General features: G+C 48.3%; 2 protein-coding genes and 1 non-coding gene across 5 annotated transcripts; 2 read left to right on the top strand and 1 right to left on the bottom strand.

Annotated features, from left to right (window-relative positions):
* The first annotated feature begins 1,000 nt into the window (after positions 1-1,000).
* On the top strand, positions 1,001-16,559 carry PIGS (phosphatidylinositol glycan anchor biosynthesis class S). Its single transcript, XM_038548240.1, has 12 exons — positions 1,001-1,105; positions 1,385-1,524; positions 1,610-1,721; positions 7,990-8,079; positions 8,361-8,452; positions 9,804-10,011; positions 10,275-10,417; positions 11,402-11,516; positions 13,165-13,310; positions 13,887-13,987; positions 14,946-15,156; positions 15,482-16,559. Exons 1-12 carry the CDS (start codon positions 1,072-1,074, stop codon positions 15,755-15,757), a joined length of 1,668 nt encoding a protein of 555 aa, XP_038404168.1. The 5' UTR covers positions 1,001-1,071; the 3' UTR covers positions 15,758-16,559.
* Positions 5,578-5,712, bottom strand: LOC119873490. Its single transcript, XR_005365079.1, has one exon. It is a non-coding gene; the product is annotated as a small nucleolar RNA SNORA1 (small nucleolar RNA).
* An 825-nt stretch (positions 16,560-17,384) lies between the features above and the next one.
* On the top strand, positions 17,385-23,156 carry UNC119 (unc-119 lipid binding chaperone). 3 transcript variants are annotated; one of them, XM_038548239.1, is made up of 5 exons: positions 17,385-17,689; positions 21,114-21,227; positions 21,693-21,795; positions 22,098-22,153; positions 22,442-23,156. In XM_038548239.1, the coding sequence occupies exons 1-5, from the start codon at positions 17,464-17,466 to the stop codon at positions 22,552-22,554; spliced, it is 612 nt and encodes a 203-aa protein (XP_038404167.1). In that variant the 5' UTR covers positions 17,385-17,463; the 3' UTR covers positions 22,555-23,156. The 3 variants fall into 3 exon arrangements, with proteins under 3 accessions (XP_038404167.1, XP_038404165.1, XP_038404166.1); XM_038548237.1 differs by having other exon boundaries at positions 17,388-17,689; positions 21,981-22,153; XM_038548238.1 differs by having other exon boundaries at positions 17,412-17,469; positions 21,981-22,153.
* The last annotated feature ends 629 nt before the right edge of the window (positions 23,157-23,785 follow it).

The raw sequence follows: 23,785 nt of genomic DNA, 5'->3' as shown, positions 1-23,785 counted from the left end.
AGAGAGAATCTCAAGCTGACTTCTCCTGAGCCTAATACAGGGCTACATCCCACAACCCTGAGATTATGCCTAAACTGAAATAAAAAATCAGATGTTGAACCCATTGAGCCACCCAGGCGCCCCTATAGAACTTACTATGTGCTCCTGGCAGACCAGGCCCTATTCTAATCACTCTACATTTACTAACTCATTTACTACAACACTGTATAAAGTAGATACTATTACTATGCTTATTTTAATATGAGAAAAACAGGCATAGAAAGGTTAAATTCTCAAGATCACTCAGGTGAAGTGATGAAGTCAAGATTTAATCCTGATCAGGATTCAGAGTCTGTGCTCATGAATTTTCAAGAATTTTAAGTATTCAGACTTCTACAAGTTGGGATGAATTCAAATTAATTAAAAAAATACTGAATGAACCAAATTATGCTAAAAAGGTACTAGTAACTTGCCACGTCCATATTTGAGGCTTGAGGAGAGGGTGCCCAGAAGATAGAGTAATACGACAGGTGATATTTGGGTGATTAGCTTTCTGTGCTAGGCTCTTTACATGAATGACCTCATTTTATTTCTTCAAGTAATCTTTACACGCAACGTTGGGCAGGAACCTACGACCCTTAGATCAGGCTCCAGCGCTCTACCGATTGGGCGAGCCAGGAGCCCTTTAATGAGCTCATTTTAGTAAATGTCTCCATTCTTCAGATGAGAAAACTGAGACTTAGAGCTGCCTGTGGTCACCCAACTAGTATTTAATTAATGCCTGCAGAGTTTGTGTTCTTAATCTCTGGGGCTAGGAGTGTGTTCTACAAGGAAGCGGAGGACGAACGAAGTCTTCCAACCACACAGAAAACCGCACACCTCCGCTGGCCCTCGCTGCCGGGATAAACGCCTTTCAAACTGGCGAACCGGCTCTTTGCGGCCACGCCCACCTCCGACCTTCCCCCACCTTCTCTGTGCCGCTCGCGATTGGCTGTGGCCGCTGCCGTGGTCCCGCCCCTTCCTTGCGGGTTTCTGATTGGGGGCGGCTTGCGCAGCTCCGCCCCTCGACGCCTAGAGCAGCCGGAAGCAGGCATGGCGGCTCCCGGGGTCGCTGCTACAGACCTAGGTGCGGTGGCATTCGGGTGGGGCCCACGGCTCGTGTATTGCGAGGGAGGAATGCAGTCTTTGGGGATTGTGGTGTGCCAGAGGTCCCTCGGAGTGGGGGTCTGGGGTCGTTTCAGACACGATCCCTTCAGACTTGGGCGAGGGCCCCTCGTACAGGGATTCCTATGAACGCGGGCAGAGAGCCTCCGAGTGCCGGTTGCTGGGGCTCCTCTGCATCAGGTGTGGGGCGGGCACCTAAGCCCACTCCCAGCGCCTCAGGTCGGTACCTCCGTGCCCCCAGAGGTGGTCCGAGGCAAGCGGGCCGCTCTCTTCTTCGCTGCGGTGGCCATCCTGCTGGGGTTGCCGCTCTGGTGGAAGACCACGGAGACCTACCGGGCCCCGTTGCCTTACTCCCAGATCAGTGGGCTGAATGCCCTGCAGGTGAGACCTCGGTGGGAGATGGCCGGGGGACGGCCCTCTGGCAAGGTGGAGACTCAGCTGAAGGCCCTGGTGCTCCTTCCTTTAGCTGCGGCTCATGGTGCCCGTCACTGTCGTGTTTACCCGAGAGTCAGTGCCATTGGACGACCAGGAGAAGCTGCCTTTCACCGTTGTGCAAGAGAGAGAAATCCCCCTGAAATGTGAGTTCCTGGGGAGTCAGAGCTGCCTTTCTGGTCTGTGCTCAATCCAGAGATGCGTTAGGTAGGAGGAGCATGGGTCACTTAAAGGTAGTTAAGAATTTATTAAAAGCCCTCTCTGAATGAACAGTGTGATTGGTTAGAAAACTTTAAATTCAGTGTTCACCATTAAGGCTATAGTTTTATTCTTTTTTTTATTTTTATTTTTTTTTTTAATTTTTATTTATTTACTTATGATAGTCACAGAGAGAGAGAGAGAGAGGCAGAGACACAGGCAGAGGGAGAAGCAGGCTCCATGCACCGGGAGCCTGATACGGGATTCGATCCCGGGTCTCCAGGATCGCGCCCTGGGCCAAAGGCAGGCGCCAAACCGCTGCGCCACCCAGGGATCCCCTATAGTTTTATTCTTAAGACAGTTATGCTAGCTGATGAAAGCAATTATTGCTCATTAAGGGATAGGAGAGGAAGTGGGATGTAGTGGAAAGGACGCAGGGTTTGGAAGCAAGTTAGAGTTGTATACAGGCCTTATTAAATTTAGCATGCAGCACTTTACTGAGTGTTAGGTACTTTCTGGTACCAGGAATTTTGGGATGAATAAGGAATTGATAATGGTTTCAAGAAATTTGTAGTCCAGTAGGGGAGAAAGACACTTAGATAAAGAAATCACAGTAAAAGGATGTAAGAAACTGAGATTGTGCTAAGAAAAGAGCCTTTTACTGTCTGGGAGGAAAGAAAGGCAGAGGTTTTGAGGATGTCATTTTTAAGCTGGATTTTTAAAGGATGTGAAGGAATTCACGTTAAATGGGGGAAGGGAAGAAGTTGTTCATCATATGCCAGAAACTAGGTGAAGCATTTTACATATGTTGCCTCATTTAATCCTCTTTAACATTATGATCTCCATTTTATAAACGAAGAAACAGACTTAAGAGATTTTAATATGTTCAGGATCACACAGCTAGCTAGTAAGAGGTGGAACTGGTATTTAAATCCAGGCCCAACTGATTCAATTGTTCTGGCTTTTAACCAACAAACTCTACTGCCTCCTGTGTAAGCATGGAGGGGTGAATCAGCATGTTGGGGGATCTATGAACAGTTTTACTTTTCTGGAGTGTGAAGTGAAAGACTGGGTATGACTGGATGTGTAGGCTGAGTCCACACCATGACGTGTCTATATGCCATTTACTTTCTAGCTTTTTAACGTTGGTCACACACTGTTTTTAGAAAACAATCTTATTTCAAGAGGCACCTGAGTGGCTCAGGTGGTTAAGCACCTGTCTCTTTTTTTTCTTACTTATTTTTATTTTATCTTATTTTATTTTATTTTATTCAGTTTGCCAATAAATAGTATAACAGTGCTCATCACATCAAGTCCCCTCCTTATTGCCTGTCACCCAGTTACAGAGAGAGAGGCAGAGACCTAGGCAGAGGGGAAGCAGATTCCCTGTGGGGAGCCTGATACAGAACTCAATCCCTGGACCCAGGATCACGACCTGAGCAAAAGGTAGACATGGAACTGCTGAGCCACCCAGGATTCCTATTTTTAACTTCTTGAGGAACCTCCACACTTTTCCAGAGTGGCTGCACAGCTTGCATTCCCACCAACAGTGCAAGAGGGTTCCCCTACATCTCTGACTCTTGATCTCAGTTGTGAGTTTAGCCCTGTGGTGGACCCCCCACTAGATGGGGAGCCTGCATTTTTTAAAAAATCATATTTCATACAGTTCAACCTAATGTAAACACACATAGTTTTTGTTTTTCAAAACAAAAATAGGATCATACCTGACATGTTAGTTTACAACTTGATTGTTGTCAATTTGTCATGGATTTCTTCATATTTAGTGACACAGCATTCAATAATATGGACATATCGTGGAGGCAATATAGTAGAGTGGCCAAAAGTATGGAATTTGATGTAAGAGAGCTGGATTAAAGCCTTGGTTCTGGGGCACCTGGGTGGCTTAGTGGTTGAGTGTCTGCCTTTGGCTCAGGTCATGATTTCAGGGTCCTGGAATTGAGTTCCACATTGGGCTCCCTGTGGGGAATCTGCTTCTCCCTCTGCCTGCATCCTGCCTCTCTCTGTGTCTCTCATGAATAAATAAATAAAATCTTTAAAGGAAAAAAAGCCTTGTTTCTGCCACTTATTGGTGTGAATTTTTTTTTAAAGATTTTATTTATTTATTCATGAGAGACACGGGCAGAGCAAGAAGCAGGCTTCATGCAGGGAGCCCGATGTGGGACTTGATCCCTGGTCTCCAGGATCACACCCTGGGCTGAAGGTGGCGCTAAACTGCTGAGCCACCGCTGCTGCCCTATTGGTGTGAAAATTTTTTAAAGATTTTTATTTATTTAGTTAGTTATTTAGTTATTCATTCATTCATTCATGAATGAATGAATGAATGACACACACACAGAGACACAGGCAGAGGGAGAAGCTGGCTCCAGGCAGGGAGCCTGAGGTGGGACTTGATCCCCCTTCTCCAGGAACACACCCTGGACTGAAGGCGGTGCTAAACTGCTGAGCCACCGGGGCTGCCCAATTGGTGCGAATTTGAGTGAGGTTGTTAACCTTTCTAAATCTTGGTTTTCTCATCTTTTAAACATGAGTAGTGATGGGTTTGTTCATTTATTCAACAAATATTTATTGAGTATCTATGTCAGATACTCAATAGTTGTATCTGTAGTTGTAGTTGCTGGAGATATAGCAAACTAAATAGACAAAAAGAAGAGAACAGACAGGAAGATAAACAAATTAAGTGTATTTTAGGTGAGAGGGCTAGGGAGATCCCTGGGAGGCTCAGTGGTTTAGAGCCTGCCTTTGGTCCAGGGTGTGATCCTGGAGTCCCGGGATCGAGTCCCACATTGGGCTCCCTGCATGGAGCCTGCTTCTCTCTCTGCCTGTGTCTCTGCCTCTCTCTCTCTCTGTCTCTCATGAATAAATAAATAAAAATCTTTAAAAAAATATTTTAAGTGAGGGGGCGCCTGGTTGGGTCAATCAGTGGAGTATGTGACTCTTGGTCTTAGGGTTATGGGTTCGAATACCACATTGGGTGTAGAAATTACTTAAAATCTTAAATCAGTCAATAAATGTATTATGTATATGATAGATGGTGACAGGAGACAAACAGTTCAGGACAGGGGGATAAGGAGGGTTTTTTGGGGGATAAGGAGATCATTACTGTTTTAGAAAGGGTGGCCAGGGAAGGCATCATTTGAAAACAGGACTTCCAAGTAAAGATCTAAACGTGGTAAAGGAGTAAATTGTGTAGATACCTGGGAGAAGAGCATTTTTAGCAGAGGGATAAGCAAGTATAAGGTCCTGAGGTAGGAGCAGAAGTGGTGCCTTTGCAGAACGGTGAGAATCCCATTGTGGTGAGATTGAGGTGAATGAAGGAAAGAGTAAGAGGAAATGAAATAAAACCAGAGCAGTGAAAGGGGCCTAGGTTCACATACAGCTTATTCTGGCTGAGAAGGGAAGCCATTGAAGGATTTTTATTTTGTCTTGTTTCATTTTTCAAAGATTTTATTTTATTTTTTAAAGATTATTTATTTATTCTTTCACAAAAGACACACAGAGAAAGGCAGAGACATAGGAGGAGGGAGAAGCAGGCTCCCCATAGGGAGCCTAACATGAAACTGGATCCGAGGACCCTGAGATCATAACTTGAGCTGAAGACACATGCTTAACTGACTGAGCCACCCAGGTACCCCAAGGAATCCCATTTCTTTACGTTAGGGCCTTAGAAGTCAAATTATAGGAAGTACACTGATTGCTATTTTGGCAAATGATCTAAAATTATTATCCCTTAATTCTAATATGAAAAGTCTTGTTACATACACTCTCCTGCATGAGCTTAACAGAAAATATTACGTGTCTCATTGTCAGCACTGCAAAAAACTTGCTGTGATGGAAGCATAACCTATGTCTTAGAGTAGCCACATTAACAATTTTTGGACACCGTGAATAATAGAGCCCATTTCCATCTAGAACAAGGCTTTTCAAAAAGGTGTTCTTTTACAGCTGGTTTATTCTCATCAGGATCAACACATTGCATTTTGTTACATCTCTTTTGCCCTTTTTTTTTTTTTTTTTAATTTTTATTTATTTATGATAGTCTCACAGAGAGAGAGAGAGAGGCAGAGACACAGGCAGAGGGAGAAGCAGGCTCCATGCAGGGAGCCCGATGTGGGATTCGATCCCGGGTCTCCAGGATCGCGCCCCGGGCCAAAGGCAGGCGCCAAACCGCTGCGCCACCCAGGGATCCCTCTTTTGCCCTTTTTGTTATACATCTGCTCCCCCTACCCTATCCCAATATACTTATTTTCTTTGATTTGTTGGATAAAGCAAGTCATTTGTTTTATGGAACACCTCACGTTCTGGATTTTGCAGATTGTTTCCTCCTACTTTATTATTTTTTTTTCTTTTAAGATTTGATTTATTTATTCATGAGAGACACAGAGAGAGGGGCAGATACATAGGCAGAGAGAGAAGCAGGCTCCATGCAGGGAGCCCGATGTGGGACTCGATCCTGGGACTCCGGGATCATGCCCTAGGCCAAAGGCAGGTGCTCAACTGCTGAGCCATCCGGGCACCCCCTACTTCTTCCTACTTTCATTTAAGTTGTTCCTCTACTATCCATATTTTTAATAAACTGTTAGATCTGAAGATTGTATTAAAATCAGTTTCACTTTTTAGGAATGATATGATATACTTCCTATGTCAGGAAGTATATAATGATTGGTTGTTTCACTTTGGGTGGTACAAAGATGATTTTGTGAATTCAGATACTGTCAGCTTGATGTCTGTGTTTTAATTCCCTGTCAACCTTTGACCTGAGAGTTTTGGCAGCCATTGATGCTAGCATCCATTTCATTAGTGGTTGCAAAATGGCAATTTTTAAATTCTATAATTTCTCTGGTGTATATGACCTGGAATTCTTCTGTAACAAAGAACTTCCTCAATAAATTTTAAATTCAACTTCTCAAGTTCAGTGGGGGGTGAGTGGGGCAAAAAAAATCCCTTTGGGATTGCCTTATAGGTGTAGATTAACTTGGGGAGAATTGACATCCTTAGAACATTTAGTCTAAGAACCTTGTATGCTTTTCCCATTTTATTTTATTTTATTTTATTTTATTTTATTTTATTTTATTTTATTATTTTTTTATTTTAAATATTTTATTTATTCATTCATTCATGAAAGACACAGAGAGAGAGGCAGAGATGCAGGCAGAGGGAGAAGCAGTCTCCATGAAGGAAGCCCTACTTGGGACTCGATCCCGGGTCTCCAGGATCACGCCCTGGGCCGAAGGCGGGCGCTTAACTGTTGAGCCACCCAGGTGTCACAGTCCTTAACTTTTCAAATTGGATGTTACCGGTATTTATCAGAAAGTTACTGATGCTTGTATATACCTAGTCATTGTACTGAATTGTTACCAGTTTGAGTAGTTTTCCAGTTGATTCTTGATTTCCAGTCTTGATTTTCTTGGAAAAGAATTATGCTACTTCAAAAAGTGGCCGTTTTGTTTCTTTCAGATATTCATGTGTCATGTCTCTTTCTTCACTTAATACTTTGGTCAGGAACTTCAGAAAGAACAATGCTGAATAATAGAGGAGATAGCAGGCATCCTTGTTTTATTACTAATTTTTTTAAAGATTTTATTTATTTATTTATTTGGGAGAGAGAGAATGAGAGCAAGCAGGTATAAGCAAGGAAAGGAGTAGAGGGAGAGGGACAAGCAGACTCTCCACTGAGTGTAGAGCCTGATGTGGAGCTCCATCCCACAACCCTGAGATCATGACCTGATCCAAAATCAAGTGTTGGATGCTTAACTGACTGAGCCACCCAGGCACCCCTTATTACTAATTTTAATGGAACTGCATTTAGTGTTTTATCATTAAGTGTGCATCTTATCTTTATCAAGAACATTCATCAAATTTAATTATTTTGAGGCACTCACTGAAGTGATCATATGGTTTTTCTCCTTTCATCTATTAATAGAATGAATACTGTAATAGATTTTTCTTTGAGAGGGTACTTTAGGTTGACAGTAGTGTGTACATAGGCAGGGGGAAGAACTAGTTAGGTGGAAGAGGTGGGGTGTCATGTATTTGATAATCATTCATGTAGAAATCATTAGAATTGGCTGTAGCTTCTTGGTCTTTCTTTGCAAACAGTTAACAGCAAGATGCTGTCCTAAGACTGTGTTAGGGCTGGGAAGGTGAACAGGAGTCTCTATTTAGACTTCTCATCTTGCTTCTTCCTGTTCCTCTCAGACAAAATGAAAATCAAATGCCTATTCCAGAAGGCCTATCGGAGGGCTCTAGAGCACGAGGAGGCGGCCTTGTCCCTGGGCAGTATGCAAGGTACTGGAAGGGGTGATCGTGCTAGTTGAACACAAAGCCCTCTTTTTCTCTTCCAATCTCTAAGCATGCATTTTCCATACCTTGTCTTAACTTTAGAATCTCTCTGGGAAAGCTGGGAATGAGATACCTTATGTTTAGCCTGGGCCACGGGGGGCCAAGCCTGACCACAGTGTCAGCCAGGTGTGAATGGGAGGTGGAGCCGTGGCTTAAGCGCTCTCTGGGGGCCAGTGGGAAAGGGAATGGTGTTTTGCTCCTGGTGCATTTCTTGCTCTTGTCCCCAGAGGCAGAAACCATGTTAGCCAAGTCGCAGAAGCAAGCAGAGGGCTCTCTGACTGTGTACGTGATCTCTGAACACTCCTCACTTCTGCCCCAGGTAGGGTGAGCAGAGAGGCTGCAGCTTTGCTTATCCCGTCAATTCGTTCTCTCCTAGGTCACCTTCTTGCAGTAGTGCTGCCCATTGGCTTGTATTTGCTACAGAAACTCTTTAACAATTTTTTTTAACAAATATTTTTTTTTTTAAAGAATGCAAATAGAGATTTTTTTCATTGGCTCTGGGTCTTTCTAAATCCATGAGTTATATATGGTTAAAGCTCTGATGACCATTTAAAGTAGGGGAGAAAATCAGGATTAAAAAAAAGCTGGTTTGGAAGCTTTGGGCCAACATGTTGACCCTTTCACTTGATGAGCAAGGGGCTCAGTGGGAGCCATGCCATGTACCATTTTCTTTTAAAACTTAGGATGAAGTATTAAAAAGAATTTTTTTTTTAGGTTTTATGTATTTATTTGAGAGAGAGCATGAGCAGGGGAGAGGGGCAGTGGGCGAGGGAGAAGCAAACTTTCCACTGAGCTGGGAGCGGCTCGATCCCAGGAGGCTGGGATCATGAACTGAGCCACCCAGGCGCCACCCATGATAAAATATTCAATTCTTAAAAAAGATGAGAGAAAATTTTAATGAATATCCATGTACTTAAGTCCAGCTTGCAAACTACAGCCTAGCAATATAGCTGAACCCTGCATGTCTCCATGTATACCCTTTTGACCCAGGGTGGCCATATTTTTTGTGTGTGTCTTTTTTTTTTTACTTTTCTTTCAAGTTTTATCATGTATGTTATATCTCAATAAATAATATATTTAATTGTACACACTTTTGAACTTACAGTAATAGAGCACACATTCTTCTGTAACTTTCATTCAGCATTTCTATTTGAGAGTCATCCATGATGATCAATGTATAGTTGAGTCTAATATGTTCATTTTTAATGTTTCATTATAGAAACATATCACAATTTATGCATCCTATTGCTCATGGGCATTTGGATTGTTTCCGGTTTTTGACTCTTAGAAATAATGCTGCTGTGAGCATTCCTGTGCCTGCCTCTTTGCCACATGCTATCTACTTATATCAAACTTTCTAGGTGTTTGTTTATTATGCTGTCCTTCCACATGCCATCTCCTTGTTTCTAGCCTGTGAAGATTTAGATAATACCTGGGACTTATATCTGCTGGGAAGGCACAAGGAATGGAAATGGATGAAAACATTCATGCATCCCAATTGGTCAGAGATAGTAGATATCTGAGATATCTGAGCTGAGATAGTAGCTCACTGAGATAGTAGGCCTGTTGGTCAGTGGCAGAAGGCCAGATTCTCTGAGACAGGAGCCAGTGCGCTCTTCTGCTTTCTTCCCTGAGCCCTGGGCATCCTGTCCCTTGCTGGCCTTTCACAGGACATGATGAGCTATATTGGGCCTGAGAGGACAGCAGTTGTGCGAGGGATCATGCACAGGGAGGCCCTTAACATCGTCGGCCACCAAGTAATCCAAGTAGCACAGGCCATGTCTTTGACTGAGGACGTGCTCGCTGCGGCCCTTTCTGACCACCTTCCAGAAGACAAGTGGAGCTCTGATAAGAGGCGGCCTCTCAAGTCCAGCTTGGGTATGGTGATGGGGCTTTGCCAGAAGGGAGAGGGAAATGAATGATGGGGAGGGGAATCTGCGGGCAGACTCTTTACTCCTTTCTTCTGTGGTTCCACCTTTTAGTTAAAACACTCAGTGTTCCTCATCCCAATTTTATCCTCTCTTTGGTTCCATGATGTCCATCAAGCCCATTCCAGAGGAGAGACAAATTCAGCTCAGTCGGGGGTACAGCTGCCCTTGAGCCCCAGAAGCCTCTGGCTTCCCTCACTCCTGTTTCTACAGGCTATGAGATCACCTTCAGTTTACTCAACCCGGACCCCAAGTCCCATGACGTACACTGGGACATCGAGGGGGCTGTCCAGCGCTATGTGCAGCCCTTCCTGAGCGCCCTCAGTGCTGTGGGCAACTTCTCTGTGGACTCCCAGGTGAGGCTTAGAGCAAGCTGGGGAGACCTTTCCCTAGCCACTCTGTCCTTCTCAAAGTCCATCTGTATTGATTGTTTGCAGGTGTAGTCTGTCCTTCCAGCTCTTAAAGCTTGCTGATCTGCTAGGAATTTGCCTGTGTGTATATCAGATTCTAGTGTCTGCATTACCTCCATGGAGTACAGCTCAGGGTCTCTTGTCAATATTTGTTAAAAAAACAACTTTCCTTATGGCCCCCTTTATTTATTTATTTGTTTTTAAGATTTTTTAAATTTATTCATGAGAGACACAGAGAGAGGCAGAGACATAGAGGGAGAAGCAGGCTCCTCTCATGGAACCTGATGCAGGACTCGATCCCAGGACCCCAGGATCACGACCTGAGCCAAAGGCAGACACTCAATTACTGAGCCACCCAGGTGCCCCATGGGCCCCCACCCCCCCTTTAGAACTGTATTCACCCAGTTGTGCCATCCTTAAGGAATTTATTTAAAGAATCAGACTTCCGGAAATATGTCAATATAGTAACAGTAAAGATGGGTAAAGAAATGTAGTTTTCTTTAGCCCCCAGAGGCCTCTTTGGGAGGCTATCCTGGTGATTATCAGTAAAGAAATGTAGCTTTTTACTCATGAAGAATGTATCACACAGTGTCCTTTTAGGGAAAACATGGGAGACATTTTTATCAGGTCTTGGTAGTAAGGGTACTTCTGAGTAACTGGCTTGAGTTGATCTTGTGGACGCTGGATTATGCTATTCTTGTTTCCCTCTTTGTTTAGGCTCTTCAAAAGCCTGGTAAAACATGTGGTTTTTCAAAGCATGTATTTAGTGTATTAACTTTGCCCTTGGCTCTATTATTTTTTATCCTACACCTGTTTTCTCTCAGCTCTGATTTTGTCTCATATCTTGTCCTAAGTGTATCATTTTAAATACTTTTTGAGATGAAGTGGGAGTATGAATCAATAAACAAAATAATCTTCTTTGCTTTACAGATTCTTTACTATGCAGTGTTGGGGGTAAACCCCCGCTTTGATCCAGCTTCTTCCAGCTACTACTTGGCCGCACACAGCCTCCCCCATGTCATCAACCCAGTGGAGTCCCGGCTGGGTAAGCTGAGGATGAGGGTCTGTCTGCCAGGCTGGGGAGGGACCCTGAAGGCTCAGTGTGGAGTTAGATGCTGGTAGTATATACTTATGGCTCCCAGGTTGGATGGTCTGAGGGCATCAAGGAAGTGCTGGGCATTTAGACTTCCTTTTTTTTTTTTTTGGCTCCCTTTTTATGCAACTCTATTGACATCTCTTAATTCCACACTATCCTATCCAAAAATGTTCATTTTTAAAAAAATTTTTAATTTATTTATGATAGAGAGAGAGAGAGAGAGAGAGGCAGAGACTAGTCACAGAGAGAGAGAGAGAGAGAGAGAGAGAGGCAGAGACATAGGCAGAGGGAGAAGCAGGCTCCATGCACTGGGAGCCCGACGTGGGATTCGGTCCCGGGTCTCCAGGATCGCGCCCTGGGCCAAAGGCAGGCGCTAAACCGCTGTGCCACCCAGGGATCCCAAAAACGTTTATTGAACATGACTCCCACTGCTTTTTTATAAATAAATGGAAAGGCTGTGTCTCTGTCCATGCAAGCCATCCAGGAAAGATATGGTCACACATGTAGGAGACATAACAGCAAAAATACATGAAGGCAGAATTTGGATAGATAGTTCTGCTGATTGAGGTTTGAAGCTGGGAGGATTCCAGTTTTTCATTTTGAGGGTGGTACCTACGAAGAATAGATGACCATAAACTAATACAGGCAAACCAAAGTTAGTACATCACTAGTTGTGGGATTTCAGACACTAAGGCTAGGCCAGTGTGGACCAAGATATGGGAGGGGCTGTAGGTCATCCTTCCCTCCCTCCCTCTGTTACTCCCCCCACCCCACTTTCTCCCTCCAGCAGTATGGAGTACAGAGATAGAAGGGCATTCCAGGCAAGGGAACTCTGAGCTTAGATATAGAAGAGTCAGGCATACAGACAGGCATTCAGAAGCTCAGAGAAGTTTAGTGTAGCAGAATTGTGAGGGAGTAACTGAGATGAAGCTGGCAAGGCAGGCAGGTACCAGATCATAAGGACCACATTAAGTAGCTTGAGCTTTTTACTGGGTGTGAAGAGTTAGCTGTTGAAGGATTAAGAGGGAATTGACATGAGGTCATGTTTACACTTATAAATAAGATGGGGTTATAGTTACATTGGTGTGATGTGGCATTGGCTAAGAGAGTGGTCTTTTTTTTTTTTTTTTAAAGATTTTATTTTATTTATTCATGATAGATGCACAGAGAGAGAGAGAGAGGCAGAGACACAGGCAGAGGGAGAAGCAGACTCCATGCAGGGAGCCTGATGTGGGACTCGGTCCCGGGACTCCAGCATTACACCCTGGGCCGAAGGCAGGCACTAAACCGCTGAGCCACCCAGGGATCCCCAAGAGAGTGGTCTTAAGACAGTCAAGGGTGGCCTGTTAGAGGAGGGGAGACTCCAGAGGCCTTTTGGGGACTAAGGACTCTACTTCACATATGTGGCATTTCTTGGGAGAAGGTTCAGAGGAGGATTTTGACCACAGAAACCCAGGACTGGAGGCTAACCTGGTGATTATCAGTTGGGGAAAATGAGGCCCAGAGTGAGTGACCAGAAAGTTAGAGGCTGACCTGGAACTGAGCTCTAGATCCAGCATGTTTTAGTATTCTGACCTTCTTTCTCTTTGTACCACAGGATCCAGCGCTGCCTCCCTTTACCCAGTCCTCAACTTTCTGCTCTACGTACCTGAGCTTGCCCACTCCCCCCTGTACATTCAGGACAAGGATGGGGCTCCAGTGGCCACCAACGCTTTCCACAGTCCCCGCTGGGGTGGCATTATGGTAATGGTACTTGAGACTATTCCTTCTGTTGTTCCTCTTGTGTCCTCCATGCCCAGTCTGTGGGAGGGGCACCACCAAAGAGGTGAGGGTGGTAGGAGCTTGTCCCCTCCTCTGCCAGTCCCACACCTTCTTATTTCTATTCATGTTTTCTATGATATGACCCTTTTGCATGTCGTGGTTGGCACTTCCTGAGGATTTCTCTGGTATACATCTTAGATCTTGACTCTGTTTATGGGAGTCTTGCAAGGGTGGGAACTTTGTTTCTCCTATTACACTGGCAGTTTCTTATAGGTAGGAACTCTTATTAAAGTGGAATACAAAAATATTTTTTATATTTAAAAATTATATTTTTTATTTATAAAAATATATTTTATATTTATATATTGAGGGGATAATGGAGATACTTTATGAAAAGCTCCTAATACGTATTCAAAAAATATTAGTGGTACCTTCTTCAGGTTTGTAATTTCTAAAGAGCACAGAACAGGTCTTTTTCTCTCATAGCCTCTAGAGTGTTTAGGGCAGAGCTGTGAATGGTCTGGTGTAGTCTTGAGGCAACCTCATTTCCCCCCACAGATATACAACGTGGACCCCACAGTCTACAATGCCTCAGAACTGCCTGTGAGGGTTGAAGTGGAGATGGTGCGAGTGATGGAAGTGTTCCTGGCTCAGTTGCGGTGAGGTCCTGGCTAATGCACCTGGGGGTGTGGCCACTGAGCCTGACCCTAGTCTCCTGAGCTGCCTGGAATGAAATCTTACCTGGCAGGGATATCTTGACTGTGCCTAGAGCCCCAGGGAAACCAAGAAAGGTTCCTAAGAATCACTTTATGTTCTAAGAAGGAGTATTCGCTGACCAAAACTGTTTTAGGCAAAACAGCCTCCTGAATGTCAGGTCCATGGGCTGTGATTAGGGATGCTTAAGAAAATAGCTATTAATTCTCAAGCTAACTGGTATATTAATAGTGGCTGCCTCATGCCCTGTGCTTAGGATTCTTGGCCTGTGCCTGGGATCATCAGGAAAGAGAATTCTGATTGATTAGCAATGCCTGCCCTGGGTGTAGGATTAGAGATACAGCACATGTGCTTATCAGAAGTGGTGCTGGATCGGGGTACTTGGGTGGCTTGGTTGGGTAGCTGACTTGGTTTTGGCTCAGGTCATATTCTCAGGGCCCTGGGATTGAGCCCTGCATTGGGTTCCATGCTCAGCATGGAGTCTACTTGTCTCTCCCTCTGCTCCACCCCTGCTTGTGCACAGTACTTTCTCTCTCTCAAATAGATAAATAAAAAACAGCAAAAAAAGAAGTCCTGGATCATCCCTTAACTAAAAGTCCAAAGAGAAGGTAGATAGGGTGAGGGGATTAAACTAGATTGCTATTATCAGAAATACTTTAGCCATGGGACCTTTTTTCAAACAAGATCTTAGAAATCCAATCTTGAGACAGGTAAGAGTAAAAACACTGGTTAAAATGGGGCTTGGGGCTCTGTTTTGCTGAGTGTTGCCATTTACCCTTCGAGACCCTGAGGCACTTTCCTAAGACTTTTGTGGTTCTGGGTAAGATTGAAAATCTTAGGCATTATTCTAGGAATCTTAGCCATCTTCTACTCTCAGTCTTCCTTACTTTGCTTTTCCTATAGGCTGCTCTTTGGGATTGCTCAGCCCCAGATGCCTCCAAAATGCCTGTTTTCAGGGCCCAAGAGTGAAGGGCTAACGACCTGGGAGCTTGACCAGCTGCTCTGGGCTCGGTCAGTGGAGAACCTAGCTACAGCCACCACCACTCTCACTTCCCTGGCCCAGCTTCTCGGCAAGATCAGCAACATTGTCATCAAGGACGATGTGGCATCTGAGGTGAGCGGACAGGTGGGGCCAGTGTGTGGTGAAACCAAAGAGCCAGATAATGCCCAGGGTGTGTGTGGGCATGCCATCCTTGAGTGCCCCAAGATTCCTCTAGCGGGCAGTGCCAGGTCCCCAGTAGGACTCCAGATGGGGTGTGAAGTTTTAAGCAGGCGCTAAAAAAATACACCATAGCCCTTTTATGCTGGCCTCCATATCCTGGGCAAACTCCAGGCAACATGCCTGGCTGATGGAAGACACAGTAAGTCCCATCCCCCCTCCCAGCCCAGTACCTCACTGGTGCCTGGGACATACTGGTAACTCCTTGCCCCCTTCCTAGGTGTACAGCGCTGTAGCTGCAGTCCAGAAGGCGGCAGAGGAGTTGGCCTCTGGGCACCTGGCCTCTGCCTTCATTGCCAGCCAGGAAGCGGTGACATCCTCGGAGCGTGCCTTTTTTGATCCCTCGCTCCTCCACCTCCTCTATTTTCCTGATGACCAGAAGTTTGCCATCTATATCCCACTCTTCCTGCCTATGGCTGTGCCCATCCTCCTGTCCTTGGTCAAGATCTTCCTGGAAACCCGCAAGTCCTGGAAAAAGCCTGAGAAAATAGACTGAGCAGGACAGCATTTCAGTGAGAAGCCTTCCTTTCTGGCCAGGATGGAAGGTGTTAGATTGAGAGGCACATAAAGGGGGCCTGCCGTGAAGGACTTGGCTCCTATAACCAAAGTATAGCACTCTAAGCAGGGTTCATTTTCCCTTCCCTTCCCATCTCTCTAGCTCAGATTCTCCCCCAACCTTTGTGCCCCCCCCCCCCCCCCAGAAGATGCATCATTTGGGTCTTATCTGGCTTGAAATTGAAGGCCCTCCCCTGTCTCCCTCCAGGGCAGGGACAGTTTGTTGTGCTTCTGTCCTGTTCCTTGCAGTCCTCTTGCACTCAGAGGGAGCATTAGGGGAAAGCCCTGGGTCAGATTCTAGCCCCTTCCCCTCCATGCTTCTCTCCAACCCCTCAGGGAGAACCTTAGCACTGCTCTCACGGAAGGGAGCAGGTCACCCCTGGGACCTTCTCCCTTCCTCCCCTCCCTCCTGGCTGGCTGTGCCTACTGGGTGTAGCCTGATGCTGCGCATGTGGCAGAGTTTCCCTTCACCCTTTTATAGAAGTAGTGTGGTGCAGTGGAGAAGGTTTCAGACTTGGGATCGAGCATGCCTGAATTCAGATGTTTCTGTACCTTCTGCACTTATCATCTGGGGAGCATTGGATAAGCCTCTTAATCTCCCTGAGCCTCAGTTTTTCACTTGTTAAAATAGCACCAATGATATCTCACAAGGTGGTTATGAGGATTAAATGTGATAAACATATGAAAGTGTCTGGCACATGGTAAGCTCTCAATAAACATTGGTTGACTGAATTGAAATGATATGAAGTATGAGCAAACCTTTCATTCTTCATTTGTGTCTAAGTAATGGTTTCCTAGTATCTGACCTGGACTCACAGGTCTACCTTGCTTCCACCTGGCCATGCGCCCTACAAGGAGGCTGTGCCTCTCTGCCCTGTGGGCCCTGTAGTGAAGTGCCTAGGCTGTTGTCCCTCAGCATGTCCAGGGTTTCACAACAAAGCTGTTAGCATATACTGCTTTTTTTCGCAGGAGGTCTGGAAGACAATAGCTTGTACCAGTGTAAGCCCTCAAATACTCATTCATAAACTCAGAAAAAGAATATGTTAAGCACAGGCTGCAGTAGCCACTGTGTTAAATGCTAGGTATTATAGAGAACAAAGACAGGATCTCTACTTTCATGGAACTGATCTTTTGGGGAAAGAGTCAGTGAACAAGTAAAATTAATTTCAGATAATGCATTAGAAGGAAAAAACAGGCTGATCAGACAGTGACTGAGGGGTAGTACTTTAGATTGGGTGTGAGGGGGGCCTTTGAGCAAATGACATTTGAACTGAGACCAGAAGAGGAAGCCATCTGGGGGAAGCACATCCCAGGCAAAGATCCTGAGGCGGGAACTTGCTTGAGGGGCAGACAGAAGGACAGAGTGGCGCGAGTAAGGAAGAGAGGTAGTGATCCCTTCAAGGACCTAGCAGGACCTAGCGGAAAAAATGAATGAAGCCCAAAGCGAGGCCCCACCCGGCCCCGGGGGAGTGGACCCAGGTTGGCGTTCGCAGGGGTGGGCGGGGCCCGTGCCTGGCCCACCCCCGGGGGCGGGGCGGTACCTGGGGCCCTGGCCGGGGGCGGGGCTGCGGACGCTCCCCCTTCTCTCGGCTCCAGCCGGCGCAGGCAGCTGCCGCGGCAGCAAGCGAGCGGTGGCCCCGCGAGGCCATGAAGGTGAAAAAGGGCGGCGGTGGGGCTGGGACGGGGGCGGAGCCCGCTTCTGGGGCCCCTGGCCCGAGCGTGGAGCCCAAGCCCGAGCCGCAGCTGCAGGCGGAATCCGAGTCCGGGTCCGAGTCAGAGCCGGAGGCTGGCCCGGGGCCCAGGCCGGGGCCGCTGCAGAGGAAGCAGCGGATCGGGCCAGAGGACGTGCTGGGGCTGCAGCGGATCACGGGCGGTGAGCACTGGCGAGGCAGCGCCGCCCGCGGCGGGAGGGCGGGAGGGAGAGCGCGCGGGAGGGGGCACTCGCTGTGCGCCGTGCGCTGAGCCTGGGCCCCCGCCCCCTTTCCCGCCCTACCCCCCACTCCCGCCTCCCCTCCCCCACCCGGGTACCCCTCGCTTGAATCCCCTACCCTTCTGCCTTCCAGCCTGAGATCTCCTTGTACCCGCCTTTTCTCCCTTTAGATATTTATTTTCACCCTACTCCTATCTTTCTGAGGAGGCCATCCCCCTTTCCCATGGTGGAGGTGAGGCAGCAGCTGCAACTGTGACCCCTTCCTCATAGAGTCTTCCGAGCCCTTTGAGGCTTTTCTCTGCAATAATGAGGATGGATGCTGAGTGTATTCTGTCCTCAGTCCTCACCCTGGAGGCTAGGAGGAGGCTGAGCTACTTAGGTGACCTTAAGACCCTCCAGTCGCCCTGATCATTAAATGCCGTCACTCCAGATTACCCAGAGAGTCTGGGGCCATCCTCCAACCCCAGGAAAGGACTGGGCAGGAAACCTCAGTGGGTTGGCTCTGGGCCCTCTCAAGGGAGTAGGTTAATGCCCTCCATCCCCCTTAACCTGTCTTCTTCCGGGAGGCCTAGTCTCCCACTGTGGTTAAGTTTCTGAGCTGAACTGCCTGGGTTGAAGTCCCAGCTATGCCATGTAATTGGCAGTGTGACCTTGGGTGAGTAATTTCACCTCTGAGCATGTTCATCTGTAAAATGGGGGATAATGGCACCTATTATATAGGGCTGTTGTGAAAACTAATTTTCCGATTTTGCATAGTGCCTCGCATGCTGTGCATGCTCTGTAAATAGGGCTCTTTTGTCAATAGTACTGAAGGCCCCACAGGACTGCTTATGGCTGCTGCCTGGAGGCAGATAACTGGGCATTCAGGACAAGGGAGGAGGTTGCCAGGCAGAGAACAAGGGCTACGAAGCCTCATGGCAGAGGCAGTGGCTGAGCCTCAAAAACAGGCATTTGGAGAGAGAGTGGTCCTCCAATGTAGTTTCATTTATCAGAATCCTGCACTGGCCCCTCTGTGAGAGCACTGTTGAGACCCCTCTTTGGTGGAAGGGGGCAGGTGCTGGAGCAGACCTGAGCTCTGGAGCTGCAGGAGCAGCAGAGCCCAAGGCTGCCAGACAGCAGTGGAGGGGACTGTAATGGCAGGTCTAGGCCTGTGCATCTGGGTCCCTGGGGGACCAGCTTCTCCTCTCTGAGCCAGGCAGCAGCCATTCTTGGCGGGGCCCCCAGAACACTGAACTGCCTCGCCCAAGCAGACACTAGTAGAGGGAGGGGTCCTGGACCAGTTTGATGGTAGTGCCAATTGAGCTATAACTGGCAATGGCAGCATTTAGAATGAGGGCAGAACTTATAGGATGTTTAGAGGTCAAGCTGACCTGTCTGGGTCTTAGGTAACTTTAGAGACTATTTTGTAACTGTAGGGGCTTCCAGCCCATGTACTGCCATGTGTCTCCTAATTTGGAGGAAATCCGTAGTCCTTAGAGATGGGGCATCTGTGGGAGATGAGTGGGGGAAGGGGCTTCATGGGAACCTTTCCTCTATAGAAGCTGAGACCTGGGTTCCAGGGATCTCCATCCTGGCACCCCCTGGTCTCTTTTGACCCTAATCACACAGGTCTGAGGTTTGTTCTTCCTGGATTACCAGCCCTGAATCCAGCTTAGGAAGCTATTTGTAGCAGAGGGAAGGGGCGGGGGGGGGGGGGGGGCAGTTTTGTTCTGAGCCTTAAGCCACTCTGTCCCTTTATCTGCCCTGACCCCGGGCAGGCTTCATCCTTCCCTTGGCAGAAGGGAGGGTGTGGGTGTGGCATTCTGAGCAATGGGCATCCCACTTCCCTCACTTCTTCTAAGGACAAAAGGGCTGCTTATTCAAGGTGTAGTAGAAGAGACTGAGGGCGGACTCTAAGCACTCATTCCTGCATGACAGGAGAGGCTCCCAAAGCGAGAATGTGGAGAGGGAAGGGCTTTCCAGGGAGCTGGAGTCTGCTCCTTGTGCCCTGCACCTTCTCTCTACATCTTGGGACTAGTGCATACATTCTGTGAAAATAAGGTGTGTACAGGGTGAGGTCAGGGCTGCCCACATGTGTTCCTCTTCCTCTCTCCCCACTGTGGATTGTGGTGGACAGGCCAGAGATCAGGCCCTTCCCCAAGCCCTGCTGGACCTTAGGGTGCCAGGAGGCTCCCGGGAGGGCTTCCTGGAGGGGGCTGCCCCAAGCTTAGGGAAGAGAGAGTGACCTTACATTCACTTCCTCTTCCTGCCCCAGAGGAATAGGAGGTGGCCTAGGGGCCTGGTGGGTGATTTCCGGGCCTCTATGGGGAGGATGTGATGCTGTGCAGGCTGATAGCACCAGACCCAACAGTGTTTCTTTCTGTTTGTTGCCAAGACCTCCCTGAGCACTTGTAGTTGCTGGTGCAGAAGTGAGGGGTGGATCAGGCCCTGATATTCCTAAGCTTCCTCAGCCACAGCTCACCACTGTTCCTGGTTCCTCTTCTGGGCCTGAGGACTCCCTTTCCCCCATGCACACCCCCACGCGCACCTGCCACACCCTCTTCCTGGCTAAACTTGGTACTCTTCTCTATGGGGGTAGCTCAGAGCTAAGGCTGGGTAGATGACCTTCAAGCGGGTTCCCTTGGTTTGCTAAGACTTCCCACTTGGAGATCCAAGGGGATAGGAGCAAAGGTGGCCCCCTTCCTCCAATATTCGAGGCTCTGGGCTTGAGTCAGCAGAGCTTTGGCTAAGCTGCTTAAGGGAGCTGGGCTTATATAAGCTGCTTACGGGGAGACGAGGGGGTTAGGGGTGAGGAGGAACAGGAGTGGGGTTGTTTTCCTACCCTAGCACCACCCAGGTCAGGGAAGTCCTTGCCTGACATTCCTAGATGTAGCACCAGGGGCAGCTATGTGCTGGAGGTGGGGCTGTTCTCCAGGGAAGCACTGTGGATATCTTGAGGTTCTCAAAAGCAGGGCTGTATCTTCCCTCTCGTGCTGGGACTCCTCATTAGATCAGAGCCCAACTGGCTCAAAGTCACCAAGCTCGCCCTGGCAGGGCAGAGGCTGGAATAAGGCCGCGCAACTCCAGGATGGGAGAGAAACCGCTGAGAGGAGGTGATCTCATCTTCCACCTTTCTCACCTTGGCCCTTCCTGACCTCAGAGATCTCTGAGGAGAGAGCTGTTTGCCTCTCATTAGATCCAAGTGACAGAGCTGTGTATCCTCCACATTCTGGGTGCATCCTCAAGGCAGGGGCTCCATTCTCACTTTCTGGAAGGCAGTGTGATCTTTCAGAACCAGAGAAAGTAGTAGCTAGTCTGGGGTCCCAGCAAGGCTGAGCAGGGTCTTCAGGGCGAGTCCCTCTTTTGCTTAGCTGCCTGTCTTCCCTAGATTACCTATGCTCTCCCGAGGAGAATATCTACAAGATTGACTTCATCAGATTCAAGATTCGAGACATGGACTCAGGCACTGTTCTCTTTGAAATCAAGAAGCCCCCAGCCTCAGGTGAGTGGGCTGGGTGGGTAGGCTATGGACAGGGGGATGAGGTGGACGAGGGCTGTGAAGTGGGTTGCCCAGGGAGTCCTCAAACTGCAGAAGAGTCAGAGCAGTGGCCCTCTCCTCTTCTTTCCCATCTGTTTCTGGGGCTGGACATCTTGGGAGGACAGTTTGGCCCCTTCAGTCCCTGCCAGCCTGCCCTCTGCAGGCCTTCCTGGGAACTACAGTCCCAGAGGCCCCAGCCTCTGTTCCTCCTGTGGCCCTGGGAACCTCACTTACAATTGGTGAAATGCTGACCTAGAAACCACTCCCCTTTCCCAGTGGAACCATTTGGCCAAATGGTCTGAACCCTCAATGTCAGAATCTCCTGGGGAATTTTTAAGAATCCAGATGGTGGGAGTCCTGGGGTAGAACCCTGGGTGGGCCTGGGCCCCAGCCTGAAGCCCTCTGAGCCCCAGTTGGGGTACATTACAGAGCGGTTACCCATCAACCGGCGGGACTTGGACCCCAATGCTGGGCGCTTTGTCCGCTACCAGTTCACACCTGCCTTCCTCCGCCTGAGGCAGGTGGGAGCCACGTGAGTCACTGAATGGAGGTGGGGAGGGTTTGAGAGGATGGGTATGGGCTGGGGGTAAGGGTGAGGGTGGGAATGAGTCCTTCCTGAGTTCTTACTGAGCCTCTCTTTTGTGGAGTGGTGTCTGTCTTGAGCCTTGATGGCTGACTTCAAGGCCAAGTTCAGCTCTGCCCCCTCCTATCTGTCAGGGTGGAGTTCACAGTGGGAGACAAGCCTGTCAACAACTTCCGCATGATTGAGAGGCACTACTTTCGCAACCAGCTCCTCAAAAGTTTTGACTTCCACTTTGGTTTCTGCATCCCCAGCAGCAAGAACACCTGCGAGCACATCTACGACTTCCCCCCTCTCTCTGAGGAGCTGAGTGCGTGGGCAGGGCCTTTGTGGGAGTGGAGGGTTGGGGGAACTAGAGAGCCCACATTGGGAGGAGTGTGGGTCTGGCTCCCTTCCTCCCACCCTGGGCCTCTTGAATTGAGCTACCATTCCTGTGCCACCTATAGGGGAACTGAGGCTCAGAAAGGCTGGGGGAACTCTTTGAGGTGGTTCTGAGGTTGTTCAGCTTGTCCCCATCCCACAGTCCTGAAGCCTCTGCAGTGGCCCGGCTCAGGCTCCTTCCTGACCTTTGCCCCAACTGGTTGGGCCTCTCTTGCAGTCAATGAGATGATCCGTCACCCATATGAAACACAGTCTGACAGCTTCTACTTCGTGGATGACCGGCTGGTGATGCACAACAAAGCAGACTATTCCTACAGTGGAACACCCTGACTCCCAAAACAGTCCCCTACCCCAGGAGGGTCCCGGACCTTCAGCTGTGACCTTCCCAACACTCCCCTCTCAACCCAAGGTCTTCTGCCTGGGCAGTGTTCTGAGAGCCCTGGACCCTGAGCCAGCGATGGGAGGGAGGGTACCTGATGTCCCCAGCCCAAGTCTCCAAAGCCCATTGGCCCTGGCACATGGGGTGGGGTGGTAGGAGGGCTGTCTACCTCCATGTCCAGGAGGCCTCCTGTGAGAGGTGTAGCCAGGACTTCTGGACAGCCTACCTGGGCCTCTGGGGCCGAAGTTAAAGAATAGTGTTCCCCTATCCAGGCTTTGACTAGATCAGGGCAGGCACCCATTCCCTGCCCCTGCCCACCGCTGACAGGCCATTTAGAGTTGTAAATTCACAGATCAAAATCCATCGGGGGAGGGGGTCTGGCTGCCAAGCTTCCCAAGGGGTTTGGGGCCCTGGCCCCAGCCCTAGCCCCAGCCTTTACCATCAGGGGCTGAGCTACTGCTTGACATGTGGGAGGGACCGGCCCAGATTGCAGCCTGTGGTAGGGACGGACCAACTGTATATAGTTTTCAATAAACTCTCTCCTTTTCTGTTCTTTGGCTGTGGACCAGCATGGCGGGGTGTGTGTGTGTGTGTGTGTGTGTGCCAATAATATTGCTCCCAAATCCTCCTGTCCCCTAATCATTTACACTCTGGCATCATATTCAGCATCTAGAGTCAGCATTTAGTGCGTGTTGCAGCTGGAAAGGGTTTTTCCTTTGATAAAGATGGAGACCCAGGCCCTGAGAGGGAACGCTTCTGCTCAGTCATAGCCAACTCTGGCAAAACAGAGGCTGGGACAAAGGCCCTCCACTCTAGGGTGGACGGGAGGTGTGGGGAGGTGGCCTGATCTCTAGCCCACTTCCCCCACCCAGAGACCACAAGGACTACTATGTTGTGCTTTTAGCCCTCCTCAGAGAGACAAGGTGGACACAGTTTGGGCCAAGGTCTAGAGCCATCTCCTTGCACTCAGCTGCCTTGGGGGAACCCCCTGACCTGGCTGCCCCCAGCACTGCCTCAGACCCAGAAGAGCTCTTAATTTCATTAGTGGAGAAAATTGAGGAACTGAAGGAGGCGGAGAGCTCACACTGTTCTCAGGCACTAATTTGGATATGGCTGGTGACTGTGCTCTTTGGGCTGAGGCTTTAACCTCACCCTCTGACAGGCCTAGAAGTGCTGGAATTT

Source organism: Canis lupus, chromosome 9 (assembly GCF_011100685.1).
Source record: "Canis lupus familiaris isolate Mischka breed German Shepherd chromosome 9, alternate assembly UU_Cfam_GSD_1.0, whole genome shotgun sequence".
NCBI lineage: Eukaryota > Metazoa > Chordata > Mammalia > Carnivora > Canidae > Canis > Canis lupus.
Note: the sequence above shows the minus strand (reverse complement) of the source record. Positions and strands in the feature narration are given on the sequence as shown.

What these genes read in the sequence shown, in the direction of transcription:
- PIGS (XM_038548240.1), top strand. Translation starts at nt 1,072, where the DNA reads ATGGCGGCTCCCGGGGTCGCTGCTACAGACCTAG. An exon ending in GCCTCTCAAGTCCAGCTTGG is followed by an intron (nt 10,012 to 10,274) that starts GTATGGTGATGG and finishes CTGTTTCTACAG; the next exon opens with GCTATGAGATCACCTTCAGT. An exon ending in GTGTTCCTGGCTCAGTTGCG is followed by an intron (nt 13,988 to 14,945) that starts GTGAGGTCCTGG and finishes CTTTTCCTATAG; the next exon opens with GCTGCTCTTTGGGATTGCTC.
- UNC119 (XM_038548237.1), top strand. Translation starts at nt 17,464, where the DNA reads ATGAAGGTGAAAAAGGGCGGCGGTGGGGCTGGGACGGGGGCGGAGCCC. An exon ending in CAAGAAGCCCCCAGCCTCAG is followed by an intron (nt 21,228 to 21,692) that starts GTGAGTGGGCTG and finishes GGTACATTACAG; the next exon opens with AGCGGTTACCCATCAACCGG. An exon ending in CCCTCTCTCTGAGGAGCTGA is followed by an intron (nt 22,154 to 22,441) that starts GTGCGTGGGCAG and finishes CCTCTCTTGCAG; the next exon opens with TCAATGAGATGATCCGTCAC.